General features: G+C 39.9%; 1 protein-coding gene across 1 annotated transcript in view; it reads left to right on the top strand.

The window, feature by feature from the left end:
• Nucleotides 1-12,069, top strand: part of LOC143227920 (cell adhesion molecule Dscam1-like) — a 159,748-nt gene that overhangs the window by 73,625 nt on the left and 74,054 nt on the right. The window contains exon 11 of the mRNA XM_076459275.1: nt 6,605-6,724. Within this exon, the coding sequence (XP_076315390.1) occupies nt 6,605-6,724 (120 nt within the window). The remainder of the gene's footprint in view (nt 1-6,604; nt 6,725-12,069) is intronic.

The raw sequence follows: 12,069 nt of genomic DNA, 5'->3' as shown, positions 1-12,069 counted from the left end.
ATGGTGGATGTGCAAAAGACAGTCCTGGTGTTAGCACGGCGGATGTGTAAAGACAGTCCTGGCGTTGGTATGGCGGATGTGTAAAACAGTCCTGGTATTTGGTATGGTGGATGCAAAAGACAGTCCTGGTGTTGGTCTGGCGGATGTGTAAAGACAGTCCTGGTGTTTGGTATGGCGGACGTGCAAAAGACAGTCCTGGTGTTAGTGTGGTGGATGTGCAAAACACAGTCCTGGTGTGTTGGTGTGGTGGATGCAAAGACAGTCCTGGTGCTGGTATGGCGGATGTGCAAAGACAGTCCTGGCGCTGGTGTGGTGGACGTGTAAAAAGACATTCCTGGTGCTGGTATGATGGACGTGCAAAGACAGTCCTGGTGTTGGTATGGCGGACGTGCAAAACATCAGTCCTGGTGTTAGCACGGTGGATGCAAACATCAACCCTGGCGCTCGGTATGGTGACGTGCAAAAACAGTCAGTCCTGGTGCTGGTGTGGTGGATGTGTAAACATCAGTCCTGGTGCTGGTATGACGGACGTGCAAAAGACAGTCCTGGTGTTGGTATGGTGGATGTGCAAAAGACAGTCCTGGTGCTGGTGTGGCGGATGTGTAAAGACAGTCCTGTATTTGGTGTGGTGGATGTGTAAAACATCAGTCCTGGCGCTGGCAACGGCGGATGTGTAAACACAGTCCTGGTCGGTACGATGGATGTGTAAAGGCAGTCCTGGCGTTGGTACGGCGGATGCGCAAACATCAGTCCTGGCGCTGGTGTGGCGGATGTGCAAAGACAGTCCTGGCGTTGGTGCGGCGGACGTGCAAAACATCAGTCCTGGTGTTGGTGCGGCGGATGTGCAAAACACAGTCCTGGTGTTGGTACGATGGATGTGTAAAGACAGTCCTGGTGTTGGCACGGTGGATGTGTAAACATCAGTCCTGGTGTTGGTATGGTGGATGTGCAAAACACAGTCCTGGCGTTGTTATGGTGGATGTGTAAAGATCAGTCCTGGCGTTGGTATGATGGATGTGCAAAAGACAGTCCTTGCGTGTTGGTACGGTGGACGTGTAAAGACAGTCCTGGCGTTTAGCACGGCGGACGCAAAACATCAGTCCTGGCGTTGGTATGGCGGATGTGTAAAGACAGTCCTGGTATTTGGTATGGTGGACGTGCAAAAGACAGTCCTGGTGTTGGTGTGGCGGATGCAAAAGACAGTCCTGGTGTTGGTGTGGTGGATGTGCAAAGATCAGTCCTTGGTGCCATTGGCGGATGTGTAAACATCAGTCCTGGTGTTAGCAACGGTGGATGTGCAAAGACAACCCTGGCGTTGGTATGGTGACGTGTAAAGACAGTCCTGGCGTTGGTATGGTGACGTGCAAAGATCAGTCTTGGTGTTGGTGTGGTGGATGTGTAAAGACAGTCTTGGCGTTGGTATGGTGGATGTGTAAACACAGTCTTGGTGTTGGTATGGTTGATGCAAAGACAGTCCTGGCGTTGGTATGATGGATGTGCAAACACAGTCCTGGCGCTGGTATGGTTAACGTAAAACATCAGTCCTGGTGCTGGTATGGTGGATGTGCAAACACAGTCCTGGCGTTAGCACGGTGGACGTGTAAAGACAGTCCTGGTGTTGGTACGGTGGATGTGCAAAAGACAGTCTTGGCGCTGGTATGGTGGATGTGTAAAGACAGTCCTGGCGTTGTTATGGTGGATGTGCAAAGACAGTCCTGGTGGTTGGTACGACGGACGTGCAAAGACAGTCCTGGTGTTGGTATGGTGGATGTGTAAACATCAGTCCTTGGCGTTAGCAACGGCGGACGTGCAAAGACAGTCCTGCGTTATTGTACGGCGGATGTGTAAAACAGCCTTGGCGTTGGTATGATGGATGTGTAAAGACAGTCCTGGTTGGTATGGCGGACGTGCAAAGACAGTCCTGGTGTTAGCACGGTGGACGTGTAAAGACAGTCCTGGCGTTGGTATGGTGGATGTGCAAACACAGTCCTGGTGTTGGTATGGTGGACGTGCAAAGACAGTCCTGGTGTTTGGTATGGCGGATGCAAAACACAGTCCTGGCGCTGGTATGGCGGACGTGCAAAGACAGTCCTGGTGTTGGTCCGGCGGACGTGCAAAGACAGTCCTGGTGTTGGTCCGGCGGATGTGCAAAGACAGTCCTGGCGTGTTGGCGTGGTGGATGTGCAAAAGATCAGTCCTGAGTGTTGGTGTGGCGGACGTGCAAACATCAGTCCTGCGCTGGTGTGGCGGATGTGCAAACATCAGTCCTTGGTATTTGGTGGTGGCGGATGTGTAAAACAACATTCCTGGTATTTGGTATGATGGATGTGTAAAAGATCAGTCCTGGTGTTGGTACGGCGGATGTGTAAAGACAGTCCTGAGTGCTGGCACGGTGGATGTGCAAAGATCAGTCCTGGTGTTGGTGTGGCGGATGTGTAAAACATCAGTCCTGGTGCTGGTATGATGGATGTGCAAAGACAGTCCTGGTGTTGGTATGGTGGATGCAAAACATCAGTCCTGGTGTTGGTGTGGTGGATGTGTAAACATCAGTCCTGGCGCTGGTGCGGTGGATGTGTAAAGACAGTCCTGGTGTTGGTGCAGTGGATGTGTAAAGACAGTCCTGGCGCTGGCACGGTGGATGTGCAAAACATCAGTCCTGGTGTTGGCACGGTGGATGTGCAAAAAGACAGTCCTGGTGTTGGTACGGTGGATGTGCAAACATCAGTCCTGGTGTTGGCACGGCGGACGTGCAAAGACAGTCCTTGGTGTTGGCATGGCGGATGTGTAAAGACAGTCCTGGTCCTGGCATGGTGGATGTGTAAAGACAGTCCTGGTGTTGGTATGATGGACGTGTAAAGACAGTCCTGGCGTTGGTATGGCGGATGTGTAAACATCAGTCCTTGCTGGCATGGCGGACGTGTAAAAGATCAGTCCTGGTGTTGGTACGGTGGATGTGCAAAAGATCAGTCCTGGTGTTAGCACGGTGGATGTGTAAAGACAGTCCTGGTGTTGGTGGCGGATGTGTAAAGACAGTCCTGGCGTTGGTGTGCAGTGGATGTGTAAAGATCAGTCCTGATGTTGGTGCAGTGGATGTGCAAAAAGACAGTCCTGGTGTTGGTCCGGCGGATGTGTAAAGAAAGTCCTGGTATTGGTGTGGCGGATGTGTAAAGACAGTCTTGGTGCTGGTATGGTGGATGTGTAAAGACAGTCCTGGTGTTGGTATGGTTGATGTGTAAAACATCAGTCCTGGCGTTGGTATGATGGATGTGTAAAGACAGTCCTGGTGCTGGTATGGTGGATGTGTAAACATCAGCCTTGCGCTGGCATCGTGGATGCAAAGACAGTCCTGGCGTTAGTATGGTGGATGTTCAAAGACAGTCCTGGCGTTGGTACGGTGGACGTGCAAAAGACAGTCTTGGCGTTGTTGTGGTGGATGTGCAAAGACAGTCTTGGCGCTGGTATGATGGATGTGCAAAGAAAGTCCTTGTGTTGGTGTGGCGGATGCAAAGACAGTCCTGGTATTGGTGCGGCGGATGTGCAAAAAGACAGTCCTGGTGTTGTTGTGGTGGATGTGCAAAGAAAGTCCTGGCGTTGGTGTGGTGGATGCAAAGACAGTCCTGGTGTTGGTATGGCGGATGCAAAGACAGTCCTGGTGCTGGCATGGTGGATGTGTAAACATCAGTCCTGGTGCTGGCACGGCGGATGTGCAAAGACAGTCCTGGTGTTGGTACGGTGAACGTGTAAAGACAGTCCTGGTGCTGGTACGGCGAATGTAAAGACAGTCCTGGTGCTGGCATGGCGAATGTGTAAAGACAGTCCTAGTGTTGGTGCGGCGGATGTGCAAAACATCAGTCCTGGTGCTGGCATGGTGGATACGCACAAGAACAGTCCTGGTGCTGGTATGGCGGATGTGCAAAAGACAGTCCTTGGTGTTGGTATGGCGGATGTGTACATGCAGTTTTGGTGTTCGTATGGTGGATGTGTACATGCAGTCTTGGTGTTGGTATGGTGGATGTGTACATACAGTCTTGGTGTTGGTCTGGTGGATGTGTAAAGACAGTCTTGGTGTTAGTACGGTGGATGTGTAAAGACAGTCTTGGTGTTGGTATGGTGGATGTGTACATGCAGTTTTGGTGTTGGTATGATGGATGTGTACAGGAACAGTGTTGGTGTTGGTGTGATGGGTGTACAAAAACAATCTTGGTTTTGATATTCTGTATCTTCTGTTGTCAGTTTTATTACTATTATTTCTTTTACAAAACAAAACCAGATATCAGTTTAAGATTTAAAATATGGTGTTAATGCTTGTGTCAGTTTTTCATTATTGAAGTTTATTGTTTGTTCTAAATATATCAAAACGTTACATTTAAAGCTCATATTCCATCACCGAATATGCTCTATCCATTTCAGCTGTGGGGGCATTACAATGTGACGATCAATGCTATTATTTGATTAGAGTAGCTCAAGAGTTGAACATGGATGGTGTCCACCAGCTGTCTTCTCTCTAATCTTTGTAACAGATTTACCGTTATGCATTTGTTTTTACTACCTATGCTTGTTTGAATTTGATATATGCGATGTAATTTATTGGATGTGTATTGCGCAAGTCTCGTCTGTCCTGTAAATTTGTAGAAGATTCTCAAGATCTGGAATCAACAATACAAATTTTGCGAAAACACTAGCTTGTCTTCCAATATTGTTGAACGTTCGAGAATCTCGCTTAATTGTTATGGAAACTATCCGAGACACAATAATAAATTATATTTCTTTGGTCGTTACGGTCAATACACTATAAGTTTCAGAAGCTGTAACTGTGATACACGCTTATTAATCACAAAACTACAAAGTTTCACCCGGAACGTGTATAGATTTCGTAAAAAAAGTCATTTTGTGAGGTCAGTCACGAAAAGACAGCTAACTAGCTTTAACCAAATGTGACAGTATCAACTGAAAATTCAGTTGCTCGTTTTAAACCTCGACCGTTAATAAAATAATCAGTTCTAGACCAGATAGAAGACTCAATATAGTTTGTAAGTCTGTAAAACTCTTGTATATGAATTATTATTTGTAATAATTGTTATAGCAAATTATATTCTTGTTTGTATACTAAAATATATTTTTGTTAAGAAATAAAACTGTGTGTATCGATCTTGTTGGTAACTATCATTAATTTGATACGTATTAACTATTAGACTGTCCTTCGCTGCGACAGCGGTAACTCTACGTATTTACAACGCTATAATCAGCGATTCGATTTTCTTGGGTGCACCCAGCAGAAAGCCCGATGTGCCTCAGCTGTAATAAAAAACACAAACATTTAATTAACTTCAAAATTAAAATCTGCGGTTAATTGAAATCTTAATGCATGTGTATTTAACATAACAAATCAGAGACTTGTCTGAGATAAATTATAATACGTAACATTTATCCCTTAAAGATTAGAAACGTCTAGCGCAGATAGCCCTTCAAGTAGCTTTGTGAAACATTCAAGAAACAGATTGTGTTATTTGTTTTATATGTTTGGGCATTCTACTTGCACATTCTCGGTACGGATGTGTTATTGTTACTTCAAATTATATCCCAAAAGCATAGCGGTATGTCTGCGGACTTACAATGCCACAATCCAGGTTTCGATACCCGTGGTGAGCAGATCCCAGATAGCTTACTGTTTAGCTTTGTGCTCAATTACAAACATAAAATTTAGTTCAAATTAAAGTCACGTTTTTGAGAGGTCGCTGCAGCACAGCGGCATGTCTTCGGACTCACACCGCTAGAGAGGCCCGGCATGGCCAAGCGTGTTAAGGCGTGCGACTCGTAATCTGAGGATTGCGGGTTCGCATCCCCGTCGCGCCAAACATGCTCGCCCTCCCAGCCGTGGGGGCGTTATAATTTTACGGTCAATCCCACTATTCGTTGGTAAAAGAGTAGCCCAAGAGTTGGCGGTGGGTGGTGATGACTAGCTGCCTTCCCCCTAGTCTTACACTGCAAAATTAGGGACGGCTAGCACAGATAGCCCTCGTGTAGCTTTGTGCGAAATTCCAAAAAAAAACAAAAAACAAAACACACCGCTAGAAACCGGGTTTCGATACCCGTGGCGAGCTGAGCACAAATAGCCCATCGTGTAGTTTTGTGCTAAATTTCAAACAAACGATAAGGGCCATAGTAGTTGTTTAAATATTTATTGGAAAAACTAACCTTGTTTGATAAAATCGATTTCGATTCGCATAGAACAAAAAATATCTATATTTTCTTGTTAAATCCACCAATAAGTAAACACGACACAACAAAGGATATTCAAATTGGAACGAAACTACTCGTTTTGGTAGAGCATAGAAACTGCCTCAGGTTATGTTGGGAACGTTGCTTTTCTGTTTCATTGCGCAAAGGGAGATCAAACAGAATATTCCCGAGGTGTTTATCGTTTACAGAAATTCTATCGTAACTGACACATGTCGATATGTCAGCTTTTGTAACTCTTGTTCTCAATTAGCGGAGTCAGAAACTCGTCAGCATGTTCTCTTTTATATTGTTTCGAACTTTGGGGGGGGGATTTCAACGTAATCTATATTTCTGTTCGTATTATTGTAATTTTCTTTCGATCCAGTTCCGCCATCTTGGCGAATAGAGCCACACGACGCCAGTGTGGTGGTAGGACAAAGTGTCACGCTGGACTGTCAGTCCGAGGGGTACCCCCCGCCCAGGATTCGTTGGGAGAAGGCCCAAGGTAAGAACTCCACATTTTATTTCTGTTTCATATAGTTTAGTTGCTACTTGTGTGATATATAACTAGAAAACGAAACTGTAGTTAGAAACGGTGGAAATTTATAGTAGCTGACGTTATAAGACAAGAATGAAGTTAAGTTAGCCGAAATTTAAAGTTACCATATGTGTATATACACGGGTTAACCCAACACATATACCCGTATTTCCAATGCTCTTGTGACTATAGTAAATGAACCTAGAAACCAGGGCCGAGCATGGCCAGATGGTTACGGCGCTCGACTCGTAATCTGAAGGTCGTGGGCTCGAATCCCCGTCGCACCAAACGTGGTCGCCCTTTCAGCCGTGGGGGCGTTATAATGTGACGGTCAATCCCACTATTCGTTGGTAAACAAGTAACCCAAGAGTTGGCGGGGGGTGGTGACGACTAGCTGCCTTCCCTCTAGTCTTACATTGCTAAATTACGGACGGCTAGCGCAAATAGCCCTCTTGTAGCTTTGCGCGAAATTCAAAACAAACCACACCAAGCCCGTCCCTCTAATGATTAAAGTTAAAGTTAAATCAACATACTCCGTCATTACTATATTTATTCACCACCACCCCCCAGTGACACAGCAGCATGTCTGCGAACTCACACTGCTAGAAACCGAGTTTCGATACCCGTGGTGGGCAGAGCACACATAGTCCATCGTGTAGCTGTGTTTATTTCTAAACAAACTTTAGTTATTCTGTAACTAGAAATTAATAGAGCAACAATAATATACTTACTATGTATTGGATATTTTGTTACCGAGTAAAAGGCTCAAAGTTCGGTCTAGGATTAAATAAATCTATTTTTGTTTTGTCCTGATTTACGCTGTCAAAACAACAAAAAAATTCGCTCGTTATTTTAGTTGAAATTAAGTTAGTTAATGAGATGAGTCAGCATGAGATTACGCTTTATTTGTACGAAAACAAATCATTTTTAATTCTACGGCGATTTCTAAACGAGTTTACAAAACCAAAATACGACCTCTTATCTTTCTAGAATTTTTCTGATTGAAGATTTTCAATTCAGATATTTATTCCTAATACACCAGTACTTTTCTTCAGTAATTTTCTTTCAAAGAATCATGATGAGAACACAGAGAGCTGAACCCTCACGTTTCTTTTTACTTCAGATATACTGCCCTCTAGTGTAGTACATCTGTAACTAAGACGTGTCAGTCGAATTTTGGTTACATCGTCATTGTTAAAGCTCTCAGTCTGAAATACAAGATGGAGTTTCTGTCAGTACTGATAAGGTGTGATAATAACCTGTGTTCTATGGATAAAGCCTTCTGGATAAACACTTTAATTAACATCGCTTAATCCTGTCTTAATATACTATTGAATTCTGTAATATAATGCATAGCCTACTCTAGTGGTAATAACGTGAACTAATTTTAAAGATTCAGGAATAAAAACACAAAAACTTGTAAATATTTCATGAAATCAAAACAATCCTTATGTGGATTCTGGTGGTAAAAATTGTATTGTTTTTTTTATTGGTTTAATCACATTTTGATTCACCTGGTGGCAATTGTTGAACTATCCATGACCATTAGGTTACGATTTTATGCAAACGTGTTGAATATTATTTTAGGTAAGATTCAAAATAAAACACAACCAAGATAGCATCCATTTAGCTCCAGACCCGGCATGGCCAGGTGGTTAGAGGGCGCTCGACTCGCAATCTGAGTGCCGCAGCTTCGAATCAACGTTACACCAAACATGCTTGCCCCTTCAGCTGTGGGAGCGTTATAATGCTACTGTCAGTCTCACTGTTCGTTAGTAAAAGAGTAACCCAAGTATTAGCTGTGGGTGATGATGCATAGTTACCTTCCCTCTAATCTTACACTGCTAAATTAGGGACGACTAACACAGATAGCCCTCCTGTAGCCTTGCGCGAAATTAAAAACAAACCAAATCATTTAGCTCCCTCTATTATGAATGAAGTGAACTAGAATATATTTGCAATCATCGTGAGTTTATGCACAGCAATACTTAAAAGAGAAGGTATTTATTTACACGTGTCCACTGGTAATAAAAACCAGACTGCAAACATATTATTTCATGTATAATTTAATATATATATATATTTTTCTCTTTGGACTTGACGTCATATTTAATAACTTATACCGTAGAAGACGCATCTATTTACGTGTTGATTCGCGCCCTTATTAATTCTTTGTTGTTGTTTTTTTAAAATCTCGATAGCAGTCCATAATTTAGCAGTGTAAGACTATAGGGAAGGCAGTTAACTCTTGGGCTACTCTTTTACCAACGAATAGTAGGATTGACTGTCACATTATAACGCTCCCATGGCTGAAAGGGCGAGCATGGATTCGAACCCGCGATCCTCACATTACGAGTCGAGTGCCTTAACCACCTGGTCATGGCAGATGGTACCTTCATTAACACTTTATTTAATCTCAGCAAGAAACATAAAAATACCATCTGCACGATTTCTTTCATAACTGCTGTTGTTATTCTAACTCACAATTTCATAATATAAAGTCTGTGCTCTGTCCATGGAAGGAAGAGGGCTTCGCATTTTAACGTTCTAAGTCCAAAGTCCCACGAGGATATGAAATTCAGAAATAGTTGCAACAAAGCTTTAAAAAAACATTTATACTTTTCGATGTAAGAAACTTAAAGAAACCTTCACTCCCCTTGTGTTTTTTAATCGTCTCTAGATGGATGAGGCCCGGCACGGCCAGGTGAGTTATGGCGTTCAACTTGTAATCCGATGGTCGCGGGTTCGAATCCCCGTTGCACCAAACATGCTCACCCTTTCAGCCGTGGGGACGTTATAATAAAACGGTCAATCCCACTATTCGTTGGTGAAAGAGTAGCCCAAGAGTTGGCGGTGGGTGGTGATGACTAGCTGCCTTCCCTCTAGTCTTACACTGCTAAATTAGAGACGGCTAGCGCAGATAGCCCTCGAGTAGTTTTGCGCGAAATTCAAAAACAAAAAACAAACAAACTCGATGGCTTAATGGACTACGTTTTGCAATTTACAATATAAAATCAATTGTGGATCTTTGCAATTAACAACAGAGTCGGTTAATTCTATACATGTACTTGAAAACAAACTGTTCCCGTTTAGCAACGTTAAATATGAAAAATCGACAGAAGAAACGTCATAGGGGCTCCGTAAAATGTGTTTTCAGTGGTTCATGTCCCTTATATATGTTTCCACTTCATTTCCTGTCGTGATCTTTCACTTGGACGTATCTGAATTTCAAAAGAAGTCATATAAATCAGTTTTGTATCCAGTTCATGGCAATAAGTCGATCAAAACGTCAGTTATTGTAAAGTTTCAGATCCGAACGTGCCGGACAGAAGTTGACTGAGTGTGAAAGTTTATAAAGGATTCCCACTTTTAATACACATATATACATCAGGCGGTATAGACTACATTAAATTCGCTGTCATGGAGTTTATCGTGAATGTCACGTAGACTATTCTTTTATATGCTTTCTGTTGTCGGAGTTTATATATCGGTGTTTTGTTTTCATTGGTTTGTATAATTCGTGTTTTGTAAATTTTAGAAATAAAGTTTTAAGACTGCTGTCTCAGTTAATAACAGTTTAATATAGTAATTGTTATTAATAACAATATAAAGTAATTCAGTAGAACAGTTTCATGTAGTAATTGTTATTAATAACAATATAAAGTGATTCAGTAGAACAGTTTAATATAATAATTGTTATTAATAACAATATAAAGTAATTCAGTAGAACAGTTTAATGTAGTAATTGTTATTAATAACAATATAAAGTAATTCAGTAGAACAGTTTAATATAGTAATTGGTATTAATGACAATATAAAGTAATTCAGTAGAACAGTTTAATGTAGTAATTGTTATTAATAACAATATAAAGTAATTCAGTAGAACAGTTTAATATAGTAATTGTTATTAATAACAATATAAAGTAATTCAGTAGAAGAGTTTAATGAAGTAATTGTTATTAATAACAATATAAAGTAATTCAGTAGAACAGTTTAATGTAGTAATTGTTATTAATAACAATATAAAGTAATTCAGTAGAACAGTTTAATGTAGTAATTGTTATTAATAACAATATAAAGTAATTCAGTAGAACAGTTTAATATAGTAATTGTTATTAATAACAATATAAAGTAATTCAGTAGAACAGTTTAATGTAGTAATTGTTATTAATAACAATATAAAGTAATTCAGTAGAACAGTTTAATGTAGTAACTGTTATTAATAACAATAGAAAGTAATTCAGTAGAACAGTTTAATATAGTAATTGTTATTAATAACAATATAAAGTAATTCAGTAGAACAGTTTAATATAGTAATTGTTATTAATAACAATATAAAGTAATTCAGTAGAACAGTTTAATGTAGTAATTGTTATTAATAACAATATAAAGTAATTCAGTAGAACAGTTTAATGTAGTAATTGTTATTAATAACAATATAAAGTAATTCAGTAGAACAGTTTAATGTAGTAATTGTTATTAATAACAATATAAAGTAATTCAGTAGAACAGTTTAATGTAGTAATTGTTATTAATAACAATATAAAGTAATTCAGTAGAACAGTTTAATGTAGTAATTGTTATTAATAACAATATAAAGTAATTCAGTAGAACAGTTTAATGTAGTAATTGTTATTAATAACAATATAAAGTAATTCAGTAGAACAGTTTAATGTAGTAATTGTTATTAATAACAATATAAAGTAATTCAGTAGAACAGTTTAATGTAGTAATTGTTATTAATAACAATATAAAGTAATTCAGTAGAACAGTTTAATATAGTAATTGTTATTAATAACAATATAAAGTAATTCAGTAGAACAGTTTAATATAGTAATTGTTATTAATAACAATATAAAGTAATTCAGTAGAACAGTTTAATATTGTAATTGTTATTAATAACAATATAAAGTAATTCAGTAGAACAGTTTAATGTAGTAATTGTTATTAATAACAATATAAAGTAATTCAGTAGAACAGTTTAATGTAGTAATTGTTATTAATAACAATATAAAGTAATTCAGTAGAACAGTTTAATGTAGTAATTGTTATTAATAACAATATAAAGTAATTCAGTAGAACAGTTTAATATTGTAATTGTTATTAATAACAATATAAAATAATTCAGTAGAACAGTTTAATATTGTAATTGTTATTAATAACAATATAAAGTAATTCAGTAGAACAGTTTAATGTAGTAATTGTTATTAATAACAATATAAAGTAATTCAGTAGAACAGTTTGATATAGTAATTGTTATTAATAACAATATAAAGTAATTCAATAGAACAGTTTGATATAGTAATTGTTAT

The sequence above is a fragment of the Tachypleus tridentatus genome, chromosome 10, assembly GCF_004210375.1.
Source record: "Tachypleus tridentatus isolate NWPU-2018 chromosome 10, ASM421037v1, whole genome shotgun sequence".
Taxonomy (NCBI): domain Eukaryota; kingdom Metazoa; phylum Arthropoda; class Merostomata; order Xiphosura; family Limulidae; genus Tachypleus; species Tachypleus tridentatus.
The sequence above is the reverse complement of the archived record's forward strand: the minus strand, read 5'-3'. Positions and strand labels throughout refer to the sequence as shown.